At 63.9% G+C, this 14,694-nt stretch overlaps 1 protein-coding gene across 1 annotated transcript; it reads left to right on the forward strand.

Annotated features, from left to right (window-relative positions):
- The first annotated feature begins 801 nt into the window (after positions 1-801).
- Positions 802-11,935, forward strand: KLF16 (KLF transcription factor 16). The gene is made up of 2 exons (XM_069456319.1): positions 802-1,302; positions 9,707-11,935. Exons 1-2 carry the CDS (start codon positions 846-848, stop codon positions 10,018-10,020), a joined length of 771 nt encoding a protein of 256 aa, XP_069312420.1. The 5' UTR covers positions 802-845; the 3' UTR covers positions 10,021-11,935.
- The last annotated feature ends 2,759 nt before the right edge of the window (positions 11,936-14,694 follow it).

Raw genomic sequence — 14,694 nt, forward strand, 5'->3', positions numbered from 1 at the left:
CGGGGATCGGAGGGCGGCGAGGGGGACCCCAGAGTAGGATCGCGGGGACCTCGGGGCGAGCAGTCCCAGCAGGGCCCCAGCCGCCGAAGAGGAGAGGGGGGAAGGGTCGCGCACGTGGCCTAGGGGCGGGCCGGCCGCTTCCGCACCCCCACCCGAGCCACGTGGGGATCGGAGCCCTCCCCCCATCGCGCTCGGGGGCGCGCCCGGGGCCAGGGTGGAAGCGGCCCTGGAGGGGGCAGGCTCCCGCCGGCCGCGCGCCCCAGCGTGGGGTGGGCGCGCCAGGAGGAGGCGGGGCGTGCCGGGATGGGGCGGGGCGCGCGCCGGGCAGAGGGGGGCGTGCCGGAGAGAGGGCGGGGCTCCTTGGCCTCCCGCCCCGGCAAGGGACGGGCGCTCCGGGAAGGGGACGGGGGCGCGCGCCGGGAGGGGGCGGGGCTCCCCGGCCTCGCGCCCCAGCGTCAGGGGGCAAGCTCTGGGCCGGAGCAGCTCTCTCGGGCGAGAGTGGGCGCGCCGGGGGGGCGGGCTCCTCCTTCCTGAACCCCGCCCCCGGAGGCCGCGCGCCGCTCGGAGGGTGGCAGAGGATACGCCGGGCGGGGGGCGTGGCTGCGGCGCCCCGAGGGGGCGTCCTCCGGGCGGGGCGGGCTGTGGCCGCCCCCGCGGGCTCCGGTGCGTCAGGGCGCGTCAGGCGGGGCGGGGCGGGCCGAGCGCGGGCGGCGGCGGCGGCGGCGCGCGCCGGGCCTCCTCCTCCTCCGCCTCCCGCACTCGAGCAGCCGCCACCGGCCGGACGGGCGCCACTCTCGCCGCCTCCGCTCCGCCCGCTCAGCCCGCGCCGCGCGCCTTTCCCCGGCATGTCGGCGGCCGTGGCGTGCGTGGATTACTTCGCTGCCGACGTCCTCATGGCCATCTCCTCGGGCGCGGTGGTGCACCGCGGGCGGCCCGGCCCCGAGGGCGCGGGCCCAGCTGCCGGCCTGGATGTGCGTGCGGCACGCCGCGAGGCCGCCTCGCCCGGGACCCCGGGGCCACCGCCGCCGCCCCCTGCCGCCCCCGGCCCGGGCCCGGGCGGCGCCGCCGCGCCCCACCTGCTGGCCGCCAGCATCCTGGCCGACCTGCGCGGCGGGCCCGGAGCCGCCCCGGGGGGCGCTTCGCCCGCCTCCTCTTCCTCGGCCACCTCTTCGCCGACCTCTGGCCGCGCCCCCGGCGCCGCGCCCTCCGCCGCCGCCAAGAGCCACCGCTGTCCCTTCCCGGGCTGCGCCAAAGCCTACTACAAGTCCTCGCACCTAAAGTCGCACCTACGAACGCACACAGGTGAGTGCAGCAGCGATCCCGGACCGTGCGAGGGCGGCCTCCTGAGCCCCATCCCCCGCCGGGACCCCGAAACTGCGTGGCGTGTGGGGGGCGGGGAGGGGGGCGCGCCCGGGCCGCCGCCGCGCCGGCCGGCAGGGCGGGGCCTGGGTAGGTGGGGCGCGCGCGGGGGGCGTGGCGGCCACGCGGTCGGGCGGCAAGCGGATGGCGGCCGAGGTGGACGGCGGTGTCAGGGGCTCCCGGGCCGAGCGGGGCGGGCGCCGCAGCTGGGCACCGGTGCAGGATCGGGACGCTCGGGCAGACCATCTCTCCTTCCGCGCCTTGCCTCATGTTTTTTTTCTTTTTGCATTCTGAGCTGGGTGGTGGGCGCCGAGGTTGGGGAGCATCCAGCTCTGAGATTCTGCTCGGCCCTCCCCCTCCCCCAGCCTCAGTTTCCTTATCTGTGAAAATGGAGGAGCAACCGCGTGGCCGCGCCTGGGTTGGCGGTGCGCATTCTCCCCGGAGGTCGGCGGAGCACCTGGCACGGTGCCAGGGTGTGGGGGGTGCCCGGCACGTTTTCTTTCCGTCCTCTGTGTGTTAACGAGGTGGAGGGTGGGGCTCGGAGTGCGGGTTGGGGCCTGAGTCCGGGGAGGGGCGGATTGGATAGGGGGACCCCGGAGGGAGTCAGGTCCTCACAACGTTTCTTCAGCATGTTTGGGCGCTGGGTTGGAGTCCGGCACAATCCAGCTTCGTGAGTGCCCCTCCCAGCCCAGCCCCGGGGTTAGAGGAACAGGGAGTCAGGTGGGCGCTGATTATCTTTTCACTTTGCGCACCCCCCGTCCCCCGCACCTCAGTCCTTCCCTTGGGTTCCACTGTCCGGACTGGGAGTTGGGACTGGAGACAGGAAGTGAGGTTCTGTAGGCTGCTTGGGTTTGGGATGGAAAGCGAGGGTTGAGAGACCTGGGGACAGGCTGTGGGGGCTGTACTTGGATCTGGCATACTGACCTTGCCACCATATCACAGATGCCCTACTGCCTCTGGGCCTTGGTTTTCTCATCTCTATAATGGGTGGAACGCTGCCTTCCTTTTAGGGTCGTCGTGGGTTGCATTGGAGAACGGCGCACTCTGAGGAGGCTTGTTCCTTGGGCCACCTTTGTGAAAACACAGGTGGAGTGAGCCCAGGAAAGCCAGGTGGGCCAGAGTGGGATGTCTGAGATGGAGCAGGCAGCCCCGGAGGCTCCAGTCTTTGGGGTGTGGGGAGGGGAGGGCACTGGCAGCCCCGCCTCCTGTTCTCTGTTCTTCCCACCTCTAGCTCAGTACCTGGCCTTATCCCCAGGGCCCTGGAGGCCACCTGGGGGCACAGGTTGGAGTCCAGGGTGCAGGACAGGGCTTGGGGTGGGGTCTGCCTTTCACCGTTGTATCATGTGATCTCTATGCAGAATCTCTTTAAGGCGAGGGGGTTCCTGTATCTCTGTGTGTCCCTGAGGATGGCAAGGAGATTTGGGGGTGGACAGGAGGGAGGTGCCCCTCTAGGTAGTGGGCTGGGGTCCAGGAGTACCCTGTTCTTGCAGGATGAGTTTGCAGGTCTAACCTGTGAGGGGCTGGTGCAGAGGCCTGTTGAAAGAAGGACTCTACCTGTCCAGGCCACCCCCCCAATCCCTTTGCTAGGTGACGTGGCCCTGAGAGCATTTTCGATCCTAGCATTCTGGTTTGTTTCTGTTTTTTTGTTTTTTGGGGTTTTTTTGACCTTTAACTTCCAAGGTTGGGAGAAGGGGGCAGACAGGCCACCTCCTATCTCGGTGCCAAGGGATGCTTCCATGGGCCCCCAGGAAATGGCAGCAGCTATCCCTCAGCCAGCAGGGACAGGAGGGATCTCTGTCACCCCGAGGTCGTGAGAAGCAGAGGCCTGGAAGGCCACGTCAGGGCGTCCCACGGTGGGTGCAGATGTTCTGATACGGCACTGGTGCCTGCTCTGTGTGCTGGGGGTGGATCCTGTGCCCTTCCACCCCCACCCTGTGGGAGGCTATGGCTCTCCTGCCCTGAAGCCCCCTTTATAACAGTGACATGGGGACTGGGGGGCAGCCCTGGACCCAGGTACCTTTGAGCTTCCAAAGCGTTTTGGATACTTACGAGCCAAATGACTGAGGAGCATTCAGGGTCTCCCCAGGACCACCAAGGGGTGTATGAAAACGGCCTGTTTTAGTGGAAGATTCTTGGTTTTTTCCAGGCCCCAGTGGAGGGAGTGGGTTTGGGGCCAGGAAGGCCATGCTTGTGGGGGGTGGGTCCGAAGGCTGGTGTGGTGGTACACTGCTGGAGGGTTGGCCCTGGGTGCAGGCTGGGGACAGATCTTTGAGGAGCCACACTTAAGGTGCCAGCCACTGCAGAGCTGTCCCAGGCCTGAGAGAGTCCTGCCCCCACCCTACCCCAGCCCCCTGCCTGGGCATCCTTCTCCTCCTCCTCTGTGTAAAGGGAACAGCAGTCCTGGCCTAGCCCCATTTCACAGATGGGCAAACCGAGGCGGGAGCAGGTGTCCCGCTGAAGGATGGCTCAGTACTGTTGTTTTCTCTGCCCCATTTACCCCCCTATCCGCGGTGTAGGGGGAGGCAAGGAGGCCAGGAGGGGTGATGGGTTTTTTTTCCCCCCGGGGGCACCCGGCAGTGGTGGGGCAGGGCTGCTCCTCACATCTCTGGGTCTCTGGGTCTGGCCCGTGGCCCCCAGCCCAGCCGGCGCTCTCTTGTGTGGGGCGGGGAAGGACTTTGGAAGCTGTGGGAGATGTTGACGCCGTTGCTATGGTTACTGAGCGTGAGCGAGCCAGCATTGGGGCGGGGGCGGGCACAGAGGCTGACTGTCTGCTCCTTGCTCTCCAAGCCTCCTCCATCCCCATGGGCCCCCCATCCCCAGAGTCCCCTGTGCCCAGCGCACACTCAGCCTCGAGCTCCCTGTGGGGTCGCTGACCCCCTCCCCCAGAGCAGGGAAAGGGGCTTCTAATAGTCTTCAGTCTCTCTCTTGCTCCCCCTGCCCCCCCCCCATCACTTGGCACTGCTGAGACATCGTCTCAGGCCAGATCCTTCTCTGGGGAGGGGCTGTCCTGGGCGCTGCAAGGTGCTTTGCAGTGTCCCTGGCCTCCACCCACCCCATGCCAGGAGCAGTCCCCAGATGTGACAACCACAGATGTCCCCAGACATGGCCCAGGTCCTCTGGGGGGCTGCAGGATCACCCCCAGTTGTAACTCAATGTTCGACTCTAAAATCCTATTCACTGAAGTCTGAGCAGTATCAGTGAGCACCTGCCTCCGGCCAGGGCTGTGCAGAGCAGTGTGGGGGTGCACCCAGCCTCTTCCCCCCAGGACTCCGGTAAATCTGTGTGTTGAGTGGTGGCTGCGGAGATGCTGGCGTAGGAGGGAAGAGGCTACCTGGAGGAAGAGGCCTCAGGAGGACAGGCTGGGCGGGGCAGGGAACAGGGTAGTTCTAGGAGGGAACAGAGTGCTGGCGTGGATTTTGGGGTGGGGAGGGGGCCTGTGGCAAGGTGAAGAGCTGAACTTAATCCCAAGGGCGGGGGCAGGAGTTTGGGAGGTTGGGAGACAGGCTGGGCTTTGCAGAGGAAAATCCGTTTATGGAAAAGGGATTAGGATTGGAGAGGGGTTGAGGGCGGGGCACGGTCTGGGAGGCAGAGGGGTGGACTCAGCCACAAATTGGGTGGGAGGGAGAAGGTGCAGGACTTCGGGGTGTGGGAGAGCACTGAGGGTGACTCCCAGTTTTGTGATCTGGCAGCCCGAGGTGTGGGGGGTCAGGGCTGATGATGCTCATGGTACTCTTTGCTGGGGAGGGCCCCAGCAGGAGAGGCCAATGGGGAAACTGAGGCCTGGAGGGTGGAGGCAGTCCCACCCTTGTTCTTCCCACCACACACTCAGTCAAGCACACTTAGGGTCAGGGTGGCATGGCTGGTGGGCTGAAAACTCAGGACTCTACAGCATATGGGGGCTCAGAGACTGCCCAACCCCCTCCTCCAGCCCACAGGATGCAGAGAGCAGCAGGAACAGACTGCAGATGCCCCAGCTCGAGGGATGGGGAGGGCTCCCCCAATGTTGTAGGGGGTGATAACCACCCCACCCAGGCTCCCTGATAAAGGTGGCCCAGATGGGTGGGGAGTTGGCGAGTGATACCGGCCGGAGAAGCCCCCTCCACCCCTCTGCCAGGGAGAGCTGGCAGGCCTGGGTGGGCCGCCCTGGCCCCAGGCTGTTTCTAGAGCAGAGGTTACACACGCTCACTACTGGGGGGGAGGGCCTTGAGGGAGCTGTGCCCCGCCTCACCCCCAGGCACAGACAGCCCCATGTGGAAGGTGCCAGTCTGGGTAGGGACATGGGCCATGCAGCCTGGTGGGCACCAGGTAAATGATGTGCCCCACAAACGTCATCTGCCTGGTCTCTTGCTGGAAGCCAGGGCTTGGTTCTCTAGGCCTGTAAGTTCTCTCTTCCCACAGATGTGCAGTAAGCACCTACTGCCTGCCAGGCTGGTGCTGGGCGTGCATCTCCTGGTCCCGTGGGGTGGGGGGTTGTGTGCATACATTAAATCACACAAGATGCAAGCGTTTCAGAAACCCGGCGCAAGGATAGACGAACTGAGAAAGGGGATGGAGGGTAGGGGGCCCCCGGGGAAGCAGGGAGACCACCCTGTGGGGGGAGACTGAGCAGAGATGGGCCAGGCAATGGCTTCAGTTTTGACCCTGAGCCAGGTGGAAGCTGCTGGACTACTGCACTAGTCCAGGCGTGAGCCAGGAGGAGCCAGGGTGGGGCCTAGACTGTAAAGGTGATGGGATTTGCTGGCAGGGAAGAGAGGTGAGGGGTTGGGACAACTGGTGATACACCTGCCTAGGTAGGTGTGCCACAGGAACAGCGGGGTGGTTGGAAAGCAGCCCGCCCACTGAGGAGTGGAGTGGGACAGATGGGAAGTCCAGGGTACAGTGGGTGTGGGGGTGGCCTGCGTCCAGTTGGTATTCAAGACCCCTGAGTGGATGACACCCCCCACCCCCAGGCTGGCCTTAGTAAAATCATCTGCTCTCTGTGCACTCGGACCTCACCACTGATTTTCTGTCTTTGCTGCTGCGGCGGCTCCTGGAGTGTCCTTAAGGCTTTGTGGGACCTGCTGAGGGGTCACTTCCTTCAGCAAGCCCCCTGCCCGGCCCTGGGTGGGCGAGAGGCCCTCCGCCAGCCTTTCCCAGCTCTCCTAGGGGCAGGTCTGCCTTACTCTGCTCCTCCCCCCATGGAGTCTGCCCTACCTGGTAGGTGAACCTATGTGCTAGGACAGGTGGCTGGCCACACCTCCCTCCCCACGCAAATCCCTGGACCACCCAAGGAGGTGAAGCTTCCCTCTCAGACCCAGGGCCCTTTGCCCCTGCCCTGCCCTTGGCCTCTTGGAGACCACGCAGGTTGAGGGTTGAGGCCTGAAGCCAGGTAGGTACCTGGCGCACAGGCCCTCCCCTACTGGCTCAAGGGCTGGGCCAGGTGTCCAGGACTTCTCGTCCTCCATTTTTCTGAGCCTGCACCGCATCGAAGTGCCCCAGCTGTCCCAAACTCACCCGCGCCCCGCCCACACTGCCCTCCCTGCGTGGTCCCCACCTGCCGCACCCTCCTCCAGCGCCGCGGTCCGGCCAGGTAGCCTGGAGCAGCCGAGTGGCTGCGCCTCAGGTCCCTCCCACTCCCTGCTAGAGGATCATCTGAGAGGGTAGCAGGGCCTGGCATCTTGCAGGCGTTTGCCCGAGGGATGCGGGGGCGGGCAGCCTGCACACCCCTGCACCGTCGCACACGTGCGCACGGGAGCGGGGAGTGCAGGGCGGGGCTAGCAGGCGCCCAGGCCCCCGGGGCGACCCTGGTCCCGCCCTGGCCCTGGCGGGAGTGGGACCACGTGAGCGGGGCGGGCTGGGGCTGCGGAGTCCCTGCCGCCACCGAGCTACGTGCAGCAGCTGTGTTCCCAGCGGCTGCGCGCGTCCTGACCCGCTCGACCCCCTTGCAACCTGCTCTTTGCAAAGTGGAACGGAGTGAGGGGGGCGGAGGGGAGGATGGGAGGATGGGAGGTGAGGACCAGCCCCCTAAAAGGGGAAGTGAGCCAACCTCTGGGCAGAGCTGCAGCGGGATGTCCCCCCCTTCTGCCTCCACCCCGCCTGCACCCTGCAAGATGGCGACAGGGCTGCAGGACCCCTGCGAAGGGCGTTGCTCCCCCATCCCGGGGTCTGCTCCGGAGCCAACAGCCCCACCCCCTTAACAGACTCCCCTTCCCCCAGGCTGAGGTCCTTGGGAGCTGTCAGATCCTGGGGGTCTGGGTGGGAGTCGAGGTCCCTTCCGGGGCTGTTTTGAGCCTCTCAGTTCTGTCCCCGTGGGAGCCTTCCCCCAACTGCTGCAGAGCCTGCCTTCTGGATTGTTTTGGGGAGACTTGGGGCAGCCCCAGGGATTTGGGGCTGCTGCTGGTCTTGGGGACAGTGGCTCTGGAGCTGCCTGAGTTCACAGCCTCCTGCATGGTCCGCAGGCATCCCAGGAGAAACCTCTTGGGGGGGCCCTACTGGGCTCTGACCCCCATCTTCTGTCTTACAGGGGGTGTCAGGGTGTGGCAGGCAGGAAGGATGGGGTTGGGGGAGGGGAGGTTTTCTCCTGGTTCCTTCCTGGGCCCTGCGTGGTGGCAGGTGCCTCTCAGCGGCCCGGACCCCTCCCACTTCCCCTCCCTCTCCACAACCCCTCTCTCCCCAGGGCAGCCCTTGAAATCAGAGATGTCACCAGGTCACCCTGGTGGCTGTAGGTCTGCCCCGTGGGCTCTCCCGCTGGCTTGTGGCCACTTCCGTACTCCCCCACCATGGGTCCTCCTTGGGGGCCCTTCCAGGCCCCCGGCTGAAGCAGCCACTGCTGTCTGCTGTCTGTAGTTCTCAACCCGAATCCTTCTAGCCATCGCTCCCCTATAGGTGGGCGTGGTCCCTGGTCAGTACAGCCCACAGTGCTGGGCGAAAACCGCCACCCCAGTGTGCAACCCACGAGGTGACCTTGCTCCTGGCCACCCTGTCCCTGCTGTGGCATCCCTGAAGCTAGGCTCGGGGGTCTATCTGGTGCCACCAGGGGCCTTGCAGAAGCGTGTGGGTGCCCCAGCCTACGTGTCTAAACTCTACCGCCACCCTTCAAAACCCTTGAGTATGGTTGAAGCCACACTTGGAATTCCGGGGGCCCAGGTACTCGGAGCGTGGTCCAAAAGGGGGCCGGGTTCAGGGGCGCACAGCCCCTTCGCCCGGGGCCTGGCGGGGAGGGCCAGAGCTGGTCTAAAGCACAGTGGGGGCGGGCGGGGGGCGCCTGAGTGGACTGACCTGCCCCACCCCAGTCCCTGAAGACCCTTCTCTGCTGAGGAGACACTGACAACACGGTTGTCCCGCGCTAAGGGCGTGGGGCCGGGTAAAATTGGGGGGGGGGGGGTCGGGCAGCAGTGTTTTGTAGCAAAGACGCGATGCCAGGTGGGGAGGGGACAGGCAGGCAGGGCTGGCGATGGCTGCTGGGGGCAGGATGGGCGAGGCCCGGCCCGGCCGGGGCGGTGGGAGGGGTCTGCGGAGGAAGTGGCTGGGTGGCGGCCCGCCCCTGCCCAGCGCCATCTGTTCCGCGGGGGCGGGGCGAGTGCGGCCGCCTGCGGCGCCTGACCCCGCCCTTTTTTCCGTCACTGTGCTCTGACCCGCGGTGACCCTCCTGGTGGCGGGTCCTGCCCGCGCCTTCCCCGCTCTCCAAGCTCCAGGTCCGGCCTACAGGTCACTCGAGGGGCGACCGCGGTGCCCGATCCTTACCGTCTGCAGGTGGCCCCAGGGCATGGTGGGCTCCTCACCTGCCCCTCTGCTTACAGGGGGGCCACCAGGGTCCGTGGAGGGTCCGGCAGGGGAAACTACCAAGACGGTGCCTGTCCACCCTGGCTTTGCGCCCCAGGAGGGCATTTGAAAACGGAGGGGGTTGGGTGGGCTCCTGAACACCTGGGAAACTCCTGAATGCCCCACAGCAGGAGCGGGCAGGGTGTGGGGAGAGCGTGACCTGTTTGCACATGGAGCAGCTGCTCCAAAACCACACGTGCGTTCTGAGCATGCATGTGCGTGGAAAATAAAGTGAGAGACATTTCCTAGATCCCGCCCAGGTCCCACCTGGGGCAGGTGGGGAACGTCAGCATCAGGTCTCTGCAGGTTTTACTTAACAGCAAACAGAAACCGCTGGCAGGAGCGTCCCTTCTAACGGTTGAGAGGAAATAAGGGGAGAATTACCCATTAGGGCTCGCATCAGGCGGTTGCAGGGTCGGTGGGGGTCGTGTCCTGTGCACCTGTGTGCGTCTGAAACGCACACCGGAATTCAACCTTTGGGATCTGCTGGGTGTCTCTGCCTCCTGCCCGCCGCTGACCGCCACCTGTCCTCTGCTCCTCTGTCCAGGTGAACGTCCTTTTGCCTGCGACTGGCCAGGCTGCGACAAGAAGTTCGCAAGATCTGATGAGCTGGCCCGCCACCACCGGACGCACACAGGCGAGAAGCGCTTTCCCTGTCCTCTGTGCTCCAAGCGATTCACCCGCAGCGACCACCTAACCAAGCATGCCCGCCGCCACCCCGGCTTCCGCCCGGAACTGCTCCGGCGTCCAGGCGCCCGTAGCACCTCGCCCAGCGACTCGCTGCCCTGCAGCCTGGCCGGCAGCCCCGCGCCCAGCCCCGCGCCCAGCCCTGTGCCCAGCCCAGCGCCCGCTGGCCTGTAAGGCCCTGTCCAGCCCGCCCTGAGCACGCCCTCTGCCAGGCCCTGGCGTGGACCACCAGCAACTCGAGGACGCTCCTGCCGGCCAGGGCCCGTGGTGGGGACTAACAGGGAGCCCTGGCCCCTTCCAGCCATGGGTGGACCCTGAAGATGCCCCTGTCCACCTCAAGAAAGCAAGGAAGGGGCTGCAGAGGTGGCCCTCAGGATGGGTGACTGGGGCCTGTGTCTGTAAATAGCCATGATTACTAACTTTCTTCCCATCTGAGCAACGGGGTCCCCTGGCAGAAGAGCGCCAGGAGGCCTTCCCCTTCCCCACCCCTTCCCCCCCAGGGGTGGGGTTTGGGGGCTGGAGCGGGCGCAGAGAAGGTGCCCCCTGCCCAGGGCTTGGACTCCGCCCCCAGGCCCGTTCCCTCCAAGTTGGGATGAAACGTACAGAGCCATAGATGAACCAGGGGTCCCCTCGGGCCCCCACCTCTCTCCCCACCGCACCGAAAGCCATTGGAGAAGTTCAGGGAAACAGGGGGTGCAGCCCGACCGCCTCCCCCTTGGGTACTCAATCTCAGGTGTCCACAGGAGGGGCCTCCCAGCACCCCAAGCCTTGAGGGTATGGCCGGGAGGGGGGAGGCATTGGGGTATCCAGAGGAGCCCAGGTCTTCTGAGACTTAGAGGAGGGAGGAGGAGTAGGGTTCTTCCAAAGAGATTTTCACTTTGGGGCAGGGGCGGGGGTCCCCAGCCAGTGCTGTCCGGCTTATTTATTTTCCTGTCTGCTGGTGTTGGGGGGGGCCTTTCTCCCCCTCTCTGGGTGAGTGGGTGTGTGAGAGAGACTCCAGGGGAGACTGGCACCATGGGTCCCCCTCCCCGCTCCTGCGTGGGTGGAGTCCCTAACTTGACAATCAAATCTTTGGTTTGGGTGCCGTGTGCTCCCCGCCCTGGCCTGCAGGTGGGGCTGTCGAGACCGGCCGATGGAGGATTTGCGCGCCCTGGGCCCTGGGGCTTCTCCCCGCAAGTCCCCTCCCTGTCCTGGGTGCCTGGAAGAGGTGGTCCCTGGGTCGAGGTCGAGGTCCTGACTCGTGGACTGGAAGCTGGAGGCCTGGCTATCCAGCCTCCTGGAATAGCTCGTTTTTTTGGACCGGGTAGAATATTTTTTCAGGCACCGATTCCTTGTGGGCCCCAGCGGGTGGGCCATCGTCCTCAGGGGGTGTGAGTGTGGGGGAGGGTGGGGAGTTGTCTCTTGAGGGTGACATGCCCTGTTCTCCCAGGTGTCTTCCTGCTGTGGCATCGGTTGCATTTCCTTTTGGACTGGGTACTGGGGACCGCGACCCTCCAGTGGGAAAGGGGGGACCCAGGCTCCTTGCCTGAGACCTGGGAAGGGCTGGCCTATCCCCCAACTGTTGGCTTCAGGCAGTTTTTGGCACCCCCTCGTTGTTCCATAATCTTCCTGTCTCCCTATTGGGTGGGTGGTACCTGGGCTCAGCCCCTGCTTGGTGGGACCCAGGGATGGGGGGCCCCCGGGGCCTGGGGAAGGGAAACAGGGCTGGCCCTTCTGGAGCTGGGCTCGGAGGGTCTGCCCGGGTCAGCCTTGGGCCCTCGGCCTCCTCTCTCTGGCAGCAGCATTAGTGAGATGCCTTAGTCTGGGGGTGGGTGGGGGGCTGGGGCCCCGTTTTCTTTGGTCTTCCTCTGGATGTGTCTCTGGCCCCAGCCTTGGTGGGTGCCTGCCTAGGGGTGGGTGGAGCTGCAGGCTCCAGAATTCCTGGAGAGACCTGCGCACCCTCCTCCGCTCAGGAGCTGGTGGTCCCTGGGGCCTGCTTGCAGCCCTTTGGCTGTGGCTCCAGAGGCCACGTAGGGGAGGAGTGCCCCGTGGGACTTGTGCTTTATGTGGGTGGCGCCCCTTCCCCGCCCTGCCTGGTCTCATCGTTGTATTTAATTAATTAAACGAGCCCTTTTTAAAACCTTCCACCCTGTCAGTGTGGTTTTTCACATCGCGGGCCCCCTACCTGTGGGCCCTGAGTCCTTCCATCCCACCCACCAGTGTGGCTCCCAAGGTCATCCAACTCCTCCTGGGGAAACTGAGGCAGCGGACTAGTGCATCCCGGGCTCCGGTGGGGCTCTCGTCCAGGTCCCCGCCGGCCCTAACGCCCCCAACCCAGCTTCCCGCCCGGTCACCCGGTCACCCGGCAACCGAGAGGTGGTGACACGGTGCCCGGGGGGGGGGGGGGGGGGGGGCGGGGGGGGCGGGCGCCGCGGGGGCTGGGGAGCCCTCGCCCCTGGAGGTGCTCGGAGGTGCGACAGGCTCCTGTGCCCGCCCAGTGGTGGGGCGTTCGTTCGTGTATTGAGCGCCTACTGTATGCCAGCTCCCGCCCCCCCCCCCGTGGAAATTAGGAGGTGGGGGCTAGTGCTGGAGGGGAAGGGGGCTCCTTGGAGAGGGAGCTTTGCGCCCCTGGAGCATTGGAAAGCTGGCGACAGGTCTGAACCTGTTGCTAGGAAAACAGATTCCAGCGGGATCCGGAGCCCGAAGGCGGGCGGGGGCGGGAGCAGACCCTCCTAGCGCACCTGCTCCCTCCGAGGTCTGGCTGCAGGGAAAGCGGTGGCTCACCCCACGGTGACCGCTCCTGGTATTACGCGGCTGGCGCCCGCTCACGCCCAACCCCTCCCCCCTCCAGCTCCTGCCTGCTTTTTTGCCCCTTTGGGGCAAAATTACTAGAATGTGGGGTCTACACTTGCAGCCTCACCCCCTCGATCTCTTTCGCACACACACATCAGGTTTTTAATCCCCCGTACGTGCAACAGAAACAGCACCATCTTCTTGCAGCCTCTGGGACCCCTCACCCACCCCCAGTCTGCCCCATCACCTGTCACGTCCCCCCGTCCCCTCGTGGGATGATGGTAGCTCCCTCTTTCCAGGTGCGCAGGCCAAATGCCTTGGAGTCGTCCTGGACTCCCCTCCTTGTCTCACCACCCTCATTCAGTCCATCTGAAAATCTCCCTGGGTTCAACCTTAAATATATCCAGAGTCTGGCCACCTCTCCCCACTTCAAAAGTCTCCACCTGATCCAGCCCCAGCATCGCCCACGTGGACCAGGCAGTCCCCTCCGCCCTGGTCCCCGGCTCCCTGCTCACCTCCCACAGCCTGTCCTTCCCGCAGCAGCCACCAGAGGACACCTGTGAGCACCTGAGTCACAGCCTGTCCCTCCTTTGCCCACAGCCCTCCATGACTCCCACCTCCCTCGTCGTGGTCAAAAGCCCAGGTCCTCCCTGAGGCCCACCAGGCCCTGCATGGCCCATCCTGTCCCCTCCCTGTCCTTCTCCCCTCCCTCTTTCCCCTTTACTCGCTGCTGTGCCTCCAACATGCCAGGTGTGGTCCTGCCCCAGGGCCTTTGCACAGGCTGAGCCCCCTGCCTGGCATGCTCTTCCTCCAGAACACTGCTTGGCTCTCTCTTTACCTTCTTAAAACCTGCTCAAATTCCACCTCTCCATAGGACCACCCACACTAGCCCTTCCTCCAGCCAAACCTCTCTCCTGTCTCCTTTCCCTTGGCACTTTGTGCCTCATATAAGGCTACCTCATTTATTTATTTCCTATTTCCATTGTCAGCCTCCCTGACTACACCACCACCTCCACTAGCGTGGGGATCGTTGCTTTGCTCCCTGATGTTTCTAGCACTGTCTGCCACATACTAGGTGCTCAGTAAATACCAGCTGAATGAATGACCACAACCAGCTCACATGGATGGAGCAATCCCATAAATAGTATTAGTATTTCATTTCACAAGCGTCATCAGGGGCCAGACCAAGGAGTGTACCTCTCCGTTGCTGGTGAGGGAAAGGCTTTGAGACACCATCACATCCTCCGAAGAGTCATCTCTGACCCAGCCCAACCCACCTGCCTCCTATCACTGCACCCTGTCACTTATTTATTTATAATTGTTGTAAAAAAAAAAAAAACCTGCGCACAATGTAAAATTTACCATCTTAACCCTTTTCTTTTTTATTTTTATTATTTATTTATTTATTTTGAGACAGAGTCTCACTCTGTTGCCCAGGCTAGAGTGCCGTGGCATCAGCCTAGCTCACAGCAACCTCAAACTCCTGGGCTTAAGCAATTCTTCTGCCTCAGCCTCCCGAGTAGCTGGGACTACAGGCATGTGCCACCATGCCCGGCTAATTTTTTCTATATATATTTTTAGTTGTCCATACAATTTCTTTCTATTTTTAGTAGAGACGGGATCTCGCTCTTGCTCAGGCTGGTCTGGAACTCTTGAGCTCAAATGATCCACCCGCCTCGGCCTCCCAGAGTGCTAAGATTACAGGCGTGAGCCACCACGCCGGCCTCCATTTTCTTTTCTTTTCTCTTTTTGAGACTGAGTCTTGCTCTGTCACCCAGGCTGGAGTGCAGTGGCATCATCACAGCTCACTGCAACCTCCAACTCCTGGGCTCAAGTGATCCTCCTGCCTCAGCTTCCCGAGTGGCTGGGACTACAGGTGCCACCACGCCCAGCTAATTTTTAAAAACACAATTTTTGTACAGATGGGGTCTTGTGTGTTGCCCAGGCTTGTCTCGAACTCCTGGCCTCAAGTGATCCTGCCACCTCTATCCTCCAAAAGCACTGGAATTACAGGCATGAGCCACCATCTTAACTATTTTTAAGTGCACAGTTAAGTGGCATTAAGTTGCACAACCA

The sequence above is a fragment of the Eulemur rufifrons genome, chromosome 2, assembly GCF_041146395.1.
Source record: "Eulemur rufifrons isolate Redbay chromosome 2, OSU_ERuf_1, whole genome shotgun sequence".
In the NCBI taxonomy this organism is placed as follows: Eukaryota; Metazoa; Chordata; class Mammalia; order Primates; family Lemuridae; genus Eulemur; species Eulemur rufifrons.